Source organism: Nicotiana attenuata, unplaced genomic scaffold (assembly GCF_001879085.1).
Source record: "Nicotiana attenuata strain UT unplaced genomic scaffold, NIATTr2, whole genome shotgun sequence".
Classification (NCBI taxonomy): Eukaryota; Viridiplantae; Streptophyta; class Magnoliopsida; order Solanales; family Solanaceae; genus Nicotiana; species Nicotiana attenuata.
In genome coordinates this window covers 23,201-35,515 of record NW_017672288.1, presented here as the reverse complement: position 1 = coordinate 35,515, position 12,315 = coordinate 23,201, and the positions used below count along the sequence as shown (strand labels likewise).

The window sequence follows — 12,315 nt, the reverse complement described above, 5'->3', positions numbered from 1 at the left end:
TCGGGGGTCAAATTTGATAATTAAGTACGAACGAAGGCTTGAGGAGGCATATTGCGCACTGTCTAGTAAAATAGACATAACTTTTGCTCAGAACTCCATTTGGGCTCCACAATATATGGTTGAAAGCTAACTCAAAGGGCTACAACTTTCATGTTTTACGTTTTTCTAAATTCCAAACGGAACAGGGTGAAAAACCGCGGTTTTGCCGCGACCGCGGCAGAACCGCGGTAGAAGATGGTCGCGGACAACTGAAGAATCAGAGGGCATGTTTGGCCGCGGTTCCACCGCGACCGCGGCAAAACCGCGACAGGAAGCGAAAATTTCAGGGACTAAAGTGCAAAACATGGGATTTTAAGTCCTAAACCCTATATTAAACAAAGGAGGCCGGCCAAGAACAAGAAGGGGACATATTTTGGACACAAATTAGACCTAAGGAGGCGGAGAGACACTACTTTAGGGTTAGACAACACCCTTGGAGGCAAGAACACATTGGGAGCAAGGCGGAGAATTCTTCTACGAGTTTTTCCTTCCTCCTATTTTTTTCATTGTTAGTTATGACTTTTAGTATTGTAGTTTTACATACTATTATGAATAGCTAATTTGTTATCTAGAGTTTGATAGAACCTTTTGTAGGATAAATTCTTGTTATGTTTTTATATAATTGAGCCATAGCTTTTCTCTATTTGTTCAACTACGTTTATATTGTGGTTGGTTGAAGAGCTCTCAATTAGCTGTGCCTATTTAGTATGCATAACTCGGGAGAGAGTGCATATTTAGGTAGTTGTTGAACAACACCACTCCCAGAGTATATGAGGGATCAATAACCGAGGGTTTAAAGGCGGGATTAGGGATAACGAAGCCTTGGGTGCGATCTGAAGTGAGCTGTATTAAAAGCCAGCTAGCGTAGCTCGGGAGAGTGCGTCTAGTAAATTGTTGTAATTACTCGGGAGAGATTTACGGTAATAAGAGTGCTCATGATCGGTAGAGAATACTTAGGCGAAATTATAGAAGACATAGCGGGAAGGATTCCGACAATAGGGGAAATCATAACTCTAGACCTCCTTAATCTTTTCTCTAACCCTCAGTATCGTTAGTTGTTAATTTACTATTTTAATTTGTTAGTTAATTAGTTAAACAGAAGAATCTTAATATCTATAAGTTAGGAATTGTTCAAGCTTGTCTTCTTGGTGATAGTGAACAGCTGTAGCTAAACCTTAGTTCTCTGTGGGATTCCACTCCGGACTTGTAAACGGGATTATATTTGCAGCGACCGCATTGTCCTTTTTATAAGGCATAGTTGGGTGTGATCAAATTTTGGCGCCGTTGCCGGGGAACTAACGGTGTAGTTGTAGCTGTATATATTGCTAGGGTTCAAGTTTGAACTTTTAGTTTGTTTTATTTTATTTTATTTTATTTTTTTTTATAACTGTTGATTTGAGAAACATGGCATCTTGTAATTATGAGAATTTAGATGTTGGTAATTCTACTTTTAATCCTCCTTATGCATGTTGTGAAGAAAACCACTCAGGGCAAAATTATCAAAATATTCCTGAGAGCGAGTTTTGTGCACCAACTCAATCTTATGTGTGGAATGTGTGTGATATGTGTGGTAGTCAAGATGGTCACTTTCACGGTTGTGCTTATATTTCTTATTTTCCCCCAACCCCTTACTACGATGGTTCCACCTTTTCTTGTGAAGTTAATAGGAACAAAGAACCTGGGAATGCGGACCTGAAGGAGATCAAGGATATGCTAAAGTGTCTTCTGGAACAAAACAATGAGAAACAATTGCACATAGAAAGGCAAGAGGCAACTATTCGCAAGTTGGAGGCTCAATTGAGTCAAGTGGTTGGAGCTTTTAATGCTCAACAATCCAATATTGATGATAGTAGCCAAGAAGAGCATGAATTTGAGGTATTAATTGGGGAGGTCAAAGCAGAACATCAACAACCTAGCCAACTAGAATTTGAAGATGTCAATGTTGAAGAAGTGAGACTAAAGTCAGCCAAGGACATTGAGGATACAAATTTTGTTGACTCTAGTATCATTGATGTTGAGGATGCTGAAAGTCCTGAAGTTCATGTGTGTGAGCGCATTGGTCCTCACTCCAAACATTTTTCTACATTGTGCTTGGATGACGATATGAAAATAGAGTCATCCGAGCCGATTGAGAAGTCAAGGAATGAAGAACAAAGCGCCTATATACTGGAATTTTTCTTACCAGAAAGACAGGACTACATACCTCATCTAAAAGCCAAGAAGTGTAGAATAGTACAATGGTTGCTTGGACCAATTAGATTTGTTCCTCCACCCCTGGAGCATAGCCGAAAACTTGATGCCAAATTGGGGGTTCAATTCATAAGCTCGAGGTGGAGGCAAAAAAGTGATTCGCGTCGTGCCGCGACGTTAAATCAAGCGCTTGTTGGGAGGCAACCCAACTTTATTGGTTTCTTTTATTTATTTTATTTATTTTTTTTAATTGTATTATTTTTGTAGTGTCAATTTTTTTTATTTTCTAGGAGCATGGAAAGCAAAGGTATTGGAAGGATGCATCAGCAAACCAAATGGTTGGAACTAAGTGTGAGGTACCCACACGAAGGACCAAGCTTGGGAGAAGTCTGAGTACCCCATGAACTGCTAGTGCTTCGGCCTTTGGCCTACCAGGGAGTTTCTTTTACCCTCTTGTATGTATGGGTGTGCATTGGGGACAATGCACAATTTTAAGTGTGGGGTGAGGAGATTGTCTGGGTGATTTTTCATGCTACTTTAGCTGTGTTTGTTGAATTAAATAGTATTTTTTTTTAAAAGATTGGACTTTTCCTGATGACGGATCTTCTAGACAGTTTTCTTGAGGGAAGTAAGTCTAAAGAAAATACCAAAAAAATTTTTTGTTTTGTTAGGTAGTGTAGCTAATTACCCCTTGGTTTTTCTTTAAACCGCGGTTCTTTTCCAAGGGTTTTATTTGAACCGGGTGTAGTTAGTTTTTTTTTTGGGAATAGGAGCCATTGTGTTTTGTTTTGAAATGAAGCAATATCTCTTGACTTTGTTATGCCTTGAGAATAGTGAGTACTTTGGCTGTGACGCTTAGGCTCAGTTTTTGACTCTTGTATAAGTACCTTAAATTGTATGATCTTAAATTTGCTTAACTGCTCTGACTAGGGTGTCTTGATGAATCCAATCCTGAGTGAGTTATGTGCCATGTGTGTGTGAGGTTTTGTGATATTCTGTGCATTGCATTTGATGCCTAGAATTTGCCCCGTGTGTTTGCAAAGCGAAATAGTAGTTTTATTCAATCTAGGAAGTGATATAGGCATTTCTTTGTTGAGCCAGATATGTATATTTTACCCGCCTAATCATTATGTATCGTAGTTAACCCTTTTGAGCCTGTAATCCTGTTTCTTTGGCAACCACATTACAAGCCTTACCCATTTGTTCGAATTAACCATCTATTTGAACCTTTTCACCTCTCATGAGCACTTGAATTGTTATGAACTTTGTAAAAGTTAAAGTGTGGGGTGGTTGGTTTGGCTTTTGAGTGGAACTAATTGAATAAGGAGAAAGGTGCACTGTTTTGAAAAAGGAAGAGCCACTTGAATTGAAAAAATATATAGTTGGATTGTTGTGGAAAAAAAAATTCTTGATAAGTGGTGGCTCTTGAGGTAAGTGTGCTTAAAGAAGAATGAGATAATATAAATTGATGTGAAGGTGGAGTTTTGGTTTGACATAAGTATGGGGTTTAAATGTTAAAATGTATGTATTAAAGTGCTTAGGGAGGTGTAGTCACTCTTATATCTAAATGTATCCTACCCGTCCCGTAGCCGACATTACAACCAAATAAAGTCCTAATTGATCCAAGATTGAATGAGCTCGATTAGTGGAGTAGTACACTACGGGCAAGCTTTTGGTGCATCTTTTGTGGCATATGAATGTTATTTCTGAGAGTGAGTGAATTCTTTCTATCTTGAGTTCCTAAGTGTTCTTAAATTTTATTGTGTGGAACTACTCTCTTTTGTTGTGTGAGGCCACTTGATTCATGAAGGAAAGGTAATGTCAGTAACCTCTATATTAGAGTAAGTGGGTGAGTTGTGAATAACGTGTGGTACTTGTGAGTCAAATCTTGAGGTGAAGATGTTACGCTTTTGTGCTTAGTCTATTTTAAATACTCTTGGTGTGATGAGTTAGGAGAATTGTTTAAAAAGGTCGTGTCTATAAAAAAAAAGTGGAGTTTGATTGCTCGAGGACGAGCAATGGTTTAAGTGTGGGGTGTTGATGATAGGCTATAATTGCATATTTTAGTCGCTTATTACACTCGAATTTACTGCACTTTAATTGAGTTTGCGCTTTAATCGCTAGTGTTTTGCACTAATTGTGTGTTTTATGCCTTGTAGGTGTGATTCCGAGCTATATAGATGTTATGGAATGAATTTAAGTGGTTTGAAGCTTTGAAGTCTGAGTAAAAGCTCAAGGAATTAAGCCGGGATCGTGTTTGGAGGTCAAATTTGATAATTAAGTACGAACGAAGACTTGAGGAGGCATATTGCGCACTGTCTAGTAAAATAGACATAACGTTTTGCTCAGAACTCCATTTGGGCTCCACAATATATATTTGGAAAGATAACTCAAAGGGCTACAACTTTCATGTTTTACGTTTTCCGAAATTACAAACGGAACAGGGTGAAAAACCGCGGTTTTGCCGCGATCGCGGCAGAACCGCGGTAGAAGATGGTCGCGGACAACTGAAGAATCAGAGGGCATGTTTGGCCGCGGTTCCACCGCGACCGCGGCAAAACCACGGCAGGAAGCGAAAATTTCAGGGACTAAAGTGCAAAACATGGGATTTTAAGTCCTAAACCCTATATTAAACAAAGGAGGTCGGCCAAGAACAAGAGGGGGATATATTTTGGACACAAATTTGACCTAAGGAGGCGAGGAGACACTACTTTAGGATTAGACAACACCCTTGGAGGCAAGAACACATTGGGAGCAAGGCGGAGAATTCTTCTACGAGTTTTTCCTTCCTCTTCCTATTTTTTTCATTGTTAGTTATGACTTTTAGTATTGTAGTTTTACATACTATTATGAATAGCTAATTTGTTATCTAGAGTTTGATAGAACCTTTTGTAGGATAAATTCTTGTTATGTTTTTATATAATTGAGCCATAGCTTTTCTCTATTTGTTCAACTACGTTTATATTGTGGTTGGTTGAAGAGCTCTCAATTAGCTGTGCCTATTTAGTATGCATAACTCGGGAGAGAGTGCATATTTAGGTAGTTGTTGAACAACACCACTCCCAGAGTATATGAGGGATCAATAACCGAGGGTTTAAAGGCGGGATTAGGGATAACGAAGCCTTGGGTGCGATCTGAAGTGAGCTGTATTAAAAGCCAGCTAGCGTAGCTCGGGAGAGTGCGTCTAGTAAATTGTCGTAATTACTCGGGAGAGATTTACGGTAATAAGAGTGCTCATGATCGGTAGAGAATACTTAGGCGAAATTATAGAAGACATAGCGGGAAGGATTCCGACAATAGGGGAAATCATAACTCTAGACCTCCTTAATCTTTTCTCTAACCCTCAGTATCGTTAGTTGTTAATTTACTATTTTAATTTGTTAGTTAATTAGTTAAACAGAAGAATCTTAATATCTATAAGTTAGGAATTGTTCAAGCTTATCTTCTTGGTGATAGTGAACAGCTGTAGCTAAACCTTAGTTCTCTGTGGGATTCGACTCCGGACTTGTAAACCGGAATATATTTGCAGCGACCGCATTGTCCTTTTTATAAGGCATAGTTGGGCGTGATCAATATATGATAATCAAAATAATATAATTTTTCCTGACCCTGCCAGAAGGTCCAAAAATTGAGAAATTGAGAAGTAATAACCAAAAAAAATCTTCTGTCAAATCTAGTTGTTGACTTATGTACCCTTATTTTTTAGTCGACCCAATTTATTTGAAACTGAGACGTAGTTATTGTTGTTTGTAAAGAAGATTGATATGGAACTGTGATTTGGAAATTTCTTCTCGGGAGATGAAACAATATTTTTGTGGTTACATCAGGTTCTTGAACCTGTTCCTATCAAATTGTGCAGCGCACAGCTGCAATTTTTATGATATGGTCTTCTTTCCATATTCTCAAAATTTGATAAGCTTGCATCAAATATACATTGAAACACCATCTCAGCTGCTCCACTTGCCATTAATTCTATCCTTACTCTTCTTTTGGTTGAATTTGTTGTGTGTTTCAGTTTTTGAGTTCCTACATGTTTTAGATATGTGTATATATAGTGTAATGATTTTGTAGTTATTTGAAGAGTGAGTTGTCGAATTTGTGGAATTAATTCTTTTCATATGGTCAAACTTTGGGGTCTTTGAGTGGAAGTTAGTAGCCTAACATGGTTCCACCATTGGGTACTAAGGAAAGTTAGATGCTATTTCCAATACATTATTTTATAATTTTGCGCGGGGAATTTTTTTTTTCCAGACGATAATTATATTCAAGAACGAAAAACACGTTTTATCTTGTGGGCAATGTTTTGTTTGCATCTGTATGGTTGATTTTAAAAATTTTAAACAATATAAAGCTAGTGCTTCTTGGAAATTTAATAAAAAAATGTACTATACAGCTAGTCCAAACGTGCTGCTGAGTGGCTGATCATACATTTAAGCTTTTGTTTTATTATGTTATCGGCCTTTTTAAACTTTTTAACATTTAATTGCTTTAATTATAAAAGTATTTATCTAAACTATCCCTTTTCTTTTTCTTAAACATTCTATTTCATTTACACTTAAGTAATCGGAGCAATTATAGGACACATGAACCCATGGTTTCTTTGCCAAATTACGCATTTTATGTATTATTTCTAGAATTAGTCTAATATTATCGGATGCGCACACATATTCTAAAAAAATTGAATGGTGCACTTAGTTGAATACTGAATTATTTACTCAAAAGAAACCAGTATGAGGTGATAACAGGCCATATAATGAACTTTCAAGGCTTATTATATACACTTAACTACTATATTTGTTAGAACTTCTAAATTTGGAAATAACATAAGATAGTAAAGGAAAGTTCTACATTGGCATCATTCAAAAGTTCAATGGTCAAGTTGACAATAGTAAATAAGATCTTAATCTCAAATGCTTCAATAGTTATTCCTTATTAATTACATAGAGTAATGATTGCAATCATCTCTAGCATGAGAAAAGTAAAAGATCTATTGCCACCGTTGCTTTTCTGGCCGATTCTTGTGTGTGTGTGTGTGTGTTTTTTTTTTTTTTTAAGTTTTAGTTGGTGGATATCGTATTTATTTGCTACTTGTACTGCTAACAGTCTTACCCTGCAATTGTGTTTGTGACAGGAAAACAAAATTATATGGAGTCAAATCTAGTCAAAACATATATTTTGCTTAAAAAATCGAACATATTTGTGGACTAGGAACTTTAATTTGGTAATGACTTGGCATGTAGAAACTCAAAGGTAAATAAGATGCCATTAATTACTGAGGTACGTCTGATTTAGGACCCGTTTGGCTATAGATTTTGTCAAAATAAACTTGGTTTTTATTAGGCAAATACATATTTGGCCATAGATTTTGCCTATATTTTGGCAAAATCCCAAATCTCAAAACCAGTTGGGCCAAAATCTTTACAAACACTAAATAATATACATGGTTTTCCAAAATAAATTTGGGAAATATCTGTTGAAAATGTATGTCCAAACACATTTTCATCTTCAAACCAAACTTCATCCAAATCAGATTTTTCAAAACAAATTTGGGAATCTTTAACCAAACGCTAGCTTAATGGCCTCTCTTGAGGAGATTATATTTGGAGTTCATAAGCGTTCCTTATAAGATTAAAAAAGAACACCATCAAAGGATGTGGTGCAGCTGATGGGGCTGCTCTTTCCTTAACCAGAGATTTCGGGTTCGAGCTCTGGGTATGAAAAAAATATTTATAGGGAGCACTTCTCCCCGAATGAGGCCCTATGCAACACGAATCCAAAAATTGTCGGGCTCTAATACACGTAGCAGGCACCGAGTGGAAAAAAGATTTAGAACAAACAATTGTTACCTTTGACATTTCTTTTCCGTGAACACGTGTCTTCAAGCTTTTCGTATTCTAGGTGCATATTTATTTCTATTTTTGCTGACAAGATCTTAATTTATAGAAAGGTAATTAATTATAATGGTAAAATAATCTAGGAAGAATAGGAAATGTGAATCTCACTTTGTGCAATGCTTGTGAATTGTGATCTTGACTCTTCCTATACGGTCAAACTTCTCTATAACAGCCTCGTTTGTTCCGAATATTTTTGGATGTTATAGCGAAATGTTGTTATAGAGAATATATATTATAATATAACATAAAAATTGGTTCCGAAAAAATTTAACTTTTATAGTTATATGTGTTGAAATAAAAAGTTGTAAATGATTGTACATTGTTGTATTTATGTTGTACTCTTCTAGAAGTTAGTTGTTAAATTCAGCTTATGTTGGTTAAGATAAATAGGGAGGTACAACTGTTTTTTTCCTTAGTGCAGTAACAGAAAATATGTTTCTCATTCCCTGTGGCACACAATGTGAGTACAATGGAAGAGACTAAATACACAGGAACTGATGGAACTGGAGTGATAAATGGCATGATCAATGCAGCAGCTCCAATCTTCACACCTGAGCAGTACCAACAGATACTCAATGTTGAGCAGGGAAAAGGGACCAGCAAAAGAACAAACACCCGTAGATGTAGCTAATATGGCAGGTAATTCAAATACTGATCAAATGAAGTGGATCATTGATACTGGTGCTCAAATCATATAGCTTCATCCTTAGATCTATTATCCAATCCTAAGTCCGTTCCTCATTCAAAATCTACTTCAGTTCATTTACCAAATGGACAAAGTACTCAGATCACATATACAGGGTCATGTGTCCTGTTTAACAACCAAACACTACATGATGTGCTTTATGTCCCCAAGTTTAAGTATAATTTGTTGTTTGTGTCCAGAGATACCAAAGAGTTAAATTGTATAGTCTCTTTTTATCCTGATTTTTGTCTCTTTCAGGACCTCTTCAGTGGCAAGGTGAGGGGGATTGGTAGCCTCAAGGATGGACTCTACATCCTCAATCCTTCAAAGCCTGTTGCACCTCTCACTTCCACCTGCATGATCACTAACCAGTCTGCCTCCTCAACTATGTTGTGGCATCAAAGACTTGGCCATGCTCCTCATTCAGTTCTTAAGAAGATACCTACAATAAAGACATTGTTGTCTAATTCTAGCTCTTGTAATTGTCATGTTTGTCCATTAGCTAAACAAACTAGGCTACCTTTCCCTACTAGCATTTCAAGATCAAAATGTTCATTTGAACTTGTTCACATGGATGTGTGGGGTCCTTATAGAGTAAACACTTACAATGGTTATAGATATTTCCTAACTCTTGTTGATGATTTTTTACGAATGACTTGGAGCTTTCTCCTAAGACTGAAAAGTGATGTCTATGTGATTCTATCAATTTTTCTTCATTTGGTAGAAAATCAATTTTCTTCTACTGTTAAGATTTTCAGGTCTGATAATGGCTATGAATTCTTCAATTCTGTTTGTTCTAATCTATTTCTAACCAAAGGAATTGTTCATCAAAGTAGTTGTGTCTATACTCCCCAACAAAATGGGGTGGTAGAAAGGAAGCATAGTACTTGAAGTAGGCAGGGCTTTGAGGTTTCAAGCTGCATTACCTTTGATACTGTTGGGCGAATGCATTCTAGCAGCCACTTATATCATTAACAGACTGCCTAGCACTGTTCTACATGGAAAGACTCCTTATGAGATTTTTCATGGTTGTTCTCCTATACTAGATAATCTAAGGACAATATGATGTCTTTGTTTTTCTACCAAACTTGACTCTCATGACAAATTTCAACCAAAATCCATTCCTGCTGTTTTTCTAGGTTATGCCTCTACACAGAAAGGGTATAAACTGTATGAACTTGACTCTGGAAAAATCTTTGTCAGTCGAGATGTTATCTTTAAAGAAAATGTCTTTCCTTTTAGATGTAAAAAAGAGAAATTTCCTTCATCACACAATGATTCCTCAATTCTCATGCCTGCAGCTAGTTCTGAGTGTATTCCTCCTTCTCCAACACGGGATCACGGTCCAGTCTCACCTTCATTGCCTTCATCTCCAATCAAAAACTTGCCAGCTTCACCTTCAGAACCTCACAGTCCTCTATCCACTACCAATACATCCCCTGCTGTATAGTCAATCCCATCAGATACCTTGCTCTATTCCTCTCCCTTGGATCCTGTTACCTCTGCTGAACCTAGCTCTTCTATCTCACCTGCCTTACCTCCACCTAGAAAGTCAGGTAGACTAGTAAGCCTCTTATTTGGTTGACTGACTATGCTCATCCACCTCTACCATCCACCTCTTCTACATCTCATCCTATTCAACATTTTGTTTCCTACACTCACCTCTCTCCTTCTTTCAAAGCCTTTCTTACTTCCTTTTCTGCTAATGTTGAACCCTCATCTTTTCATCAGGCTAGTAAGGATGACAGATGGGTTGCAGCTATGAAACTTGAAATTAAAGCATTAGAAAAGAATAATACTTGGTCTGTAGTTGATTTACATGTTGATAGAACACCCATTGAATGTAAATGCGTGTATAAAATAAAGTACAATGCAGATGGTACTATAGAAAGATTTAAGGCCAAATTGGTTGCTAAAAGCTTCACTCAACAGGAAGGTTTGGACTTCCATGACACATTATCTCCTGTTTCTAAGCTCACTAATGTGAGGGCTATTATTGCTACTATTGCTCTAGATCACTGGCCTATATTTCAAATGAATGTCCGGAATGCTTTTCTGAATGGAGACCTTGAAAAGGAAGTCTACAGTCTACATGACTTTACCTCAAGGATTTAGTAGTCATGGGGAGCATATGGTTTGTAGGCTACTTAAATCCCTATATAGGCTCAAGCAAGCTTCTAGGAAATGGAATTTAAAGCTGTCTCAAGCTGTATCCTTCGCTGGTTTCAAGCAAAGCAAGCACGACTATTCTTTATTTACTAGAAATGTGGATAACAAATTTGTTTTGGTTTTGGTCTATATAGATGATCTTCTTGTTACAGGAAATTAAAAGTGCCCAAGAGTCTCTGTATCAACACTTTAAAATGAAAGAACTTAGAGATGTCAGATACTTTTTAGGCATATAGTTTGCTAGAGCAAAAGAAGGCTTCCTTATGACACAAAGAAAATATGCATTAGAGATGATATCAGATGCAAGCTTAGCGGGTTCCAAGCCTAAAGAGACACCAATGGAGCAAAACTTGAAGCTGACAAGCACTGAATTTGATATTTGCACAGACACAAATAAAGGAGATGAGTTACTGGAAGATAGGGGGAGTTATCAAAGGCTCATAGGGAAGCTTTTGTATCTAACAATAACAAGGCCAGGCATCTCATATGCAGTACAATCACTAAGGCAGTTTATGCATGCACCTAAGAAATCTCACTATGAAGCAGCACTTCATGTGGTAAGGTACATCAAGAAGCAACCAGGGCTGGGGCTGTTGATGTCAAGTGATAGCAATGAAGAAATAGAAGCATTCTGTGACTTAGACTGGGCATCATGTCCTATGTCAAGAAAGTATGTTACTGGATACTGTGCTAAGCCTGGAACTTCAACCATATCCTGGAAAGCTAAGAAACAACATATTGTATCTAAAAGCTCAGCTGAAGCTGAGTACAGGAGCATGGCACACACTGTTATACCCCATTTTAACATGGGTCAAATTAGAGTATAACATATTGATAATTCCGAGGTTAATTAATTTAAAAGAGTCGCCACCTAATTATTTTAACGGTGAATTATGACACCAATTTTAGCTAAGTAATGCTTAAAGTTAACATAGTTTTATGGTCTGCTTAACCTTAGAAATTATAGGTAAGAGTTCTAATAATCTTATAGGAAAGGTTATTAAAGCACCCAATATGATCCATTAAATACGGTTAACCGGCCAAACTTAGGTTAATTAATACCAAGTGTGAAAATATAGCAAATTAATTATGTTATATATATATATATACACTTAAAATAAACATATCCTGTAACTAATATATGTGCAAATTAATTAAGGCGATAGTTGTAAAATATTACTTTAGTTATAGTGTAGACTAAAAATTGAATTCTCACTTTTTGAATTACTAAACTATTAGATGGCATGCCAATAAAGTTGAATAACTAGTATCAGTTAAAAAGTATCTTTGTAAACAGTATTTCTTGTTAAAATATATGTCTAGACTTAGCGTCAATTT

General features: G+C 36.7%; 1 protein-coding gene across 1 annotated transcript in view; it reads left to right on the top strand.

The window, feature by feature from the left end:
* The first annotated feature begins 11,267 nt into the window (after nucleotides 1–11,267).
* LOC109212603 (uncharacterized mitochondrial protein AtMg00810-like) overlaps nucleotides 11,268–12,315 on the top strand; it is a 7,052-nt gene continuing 6,004 nt past the window's right edge. The window contains exon 1 of the mRNA XM_019376257.1: nucleotides 11,268–11,765. Within this exon, the coding sequence (XP_019231802.1) occupies nucleotides 11,268–11,765 (498 nt within the window). The remainder of the gene's footprint in view (nucleotides 11,766–12,315) is intronic.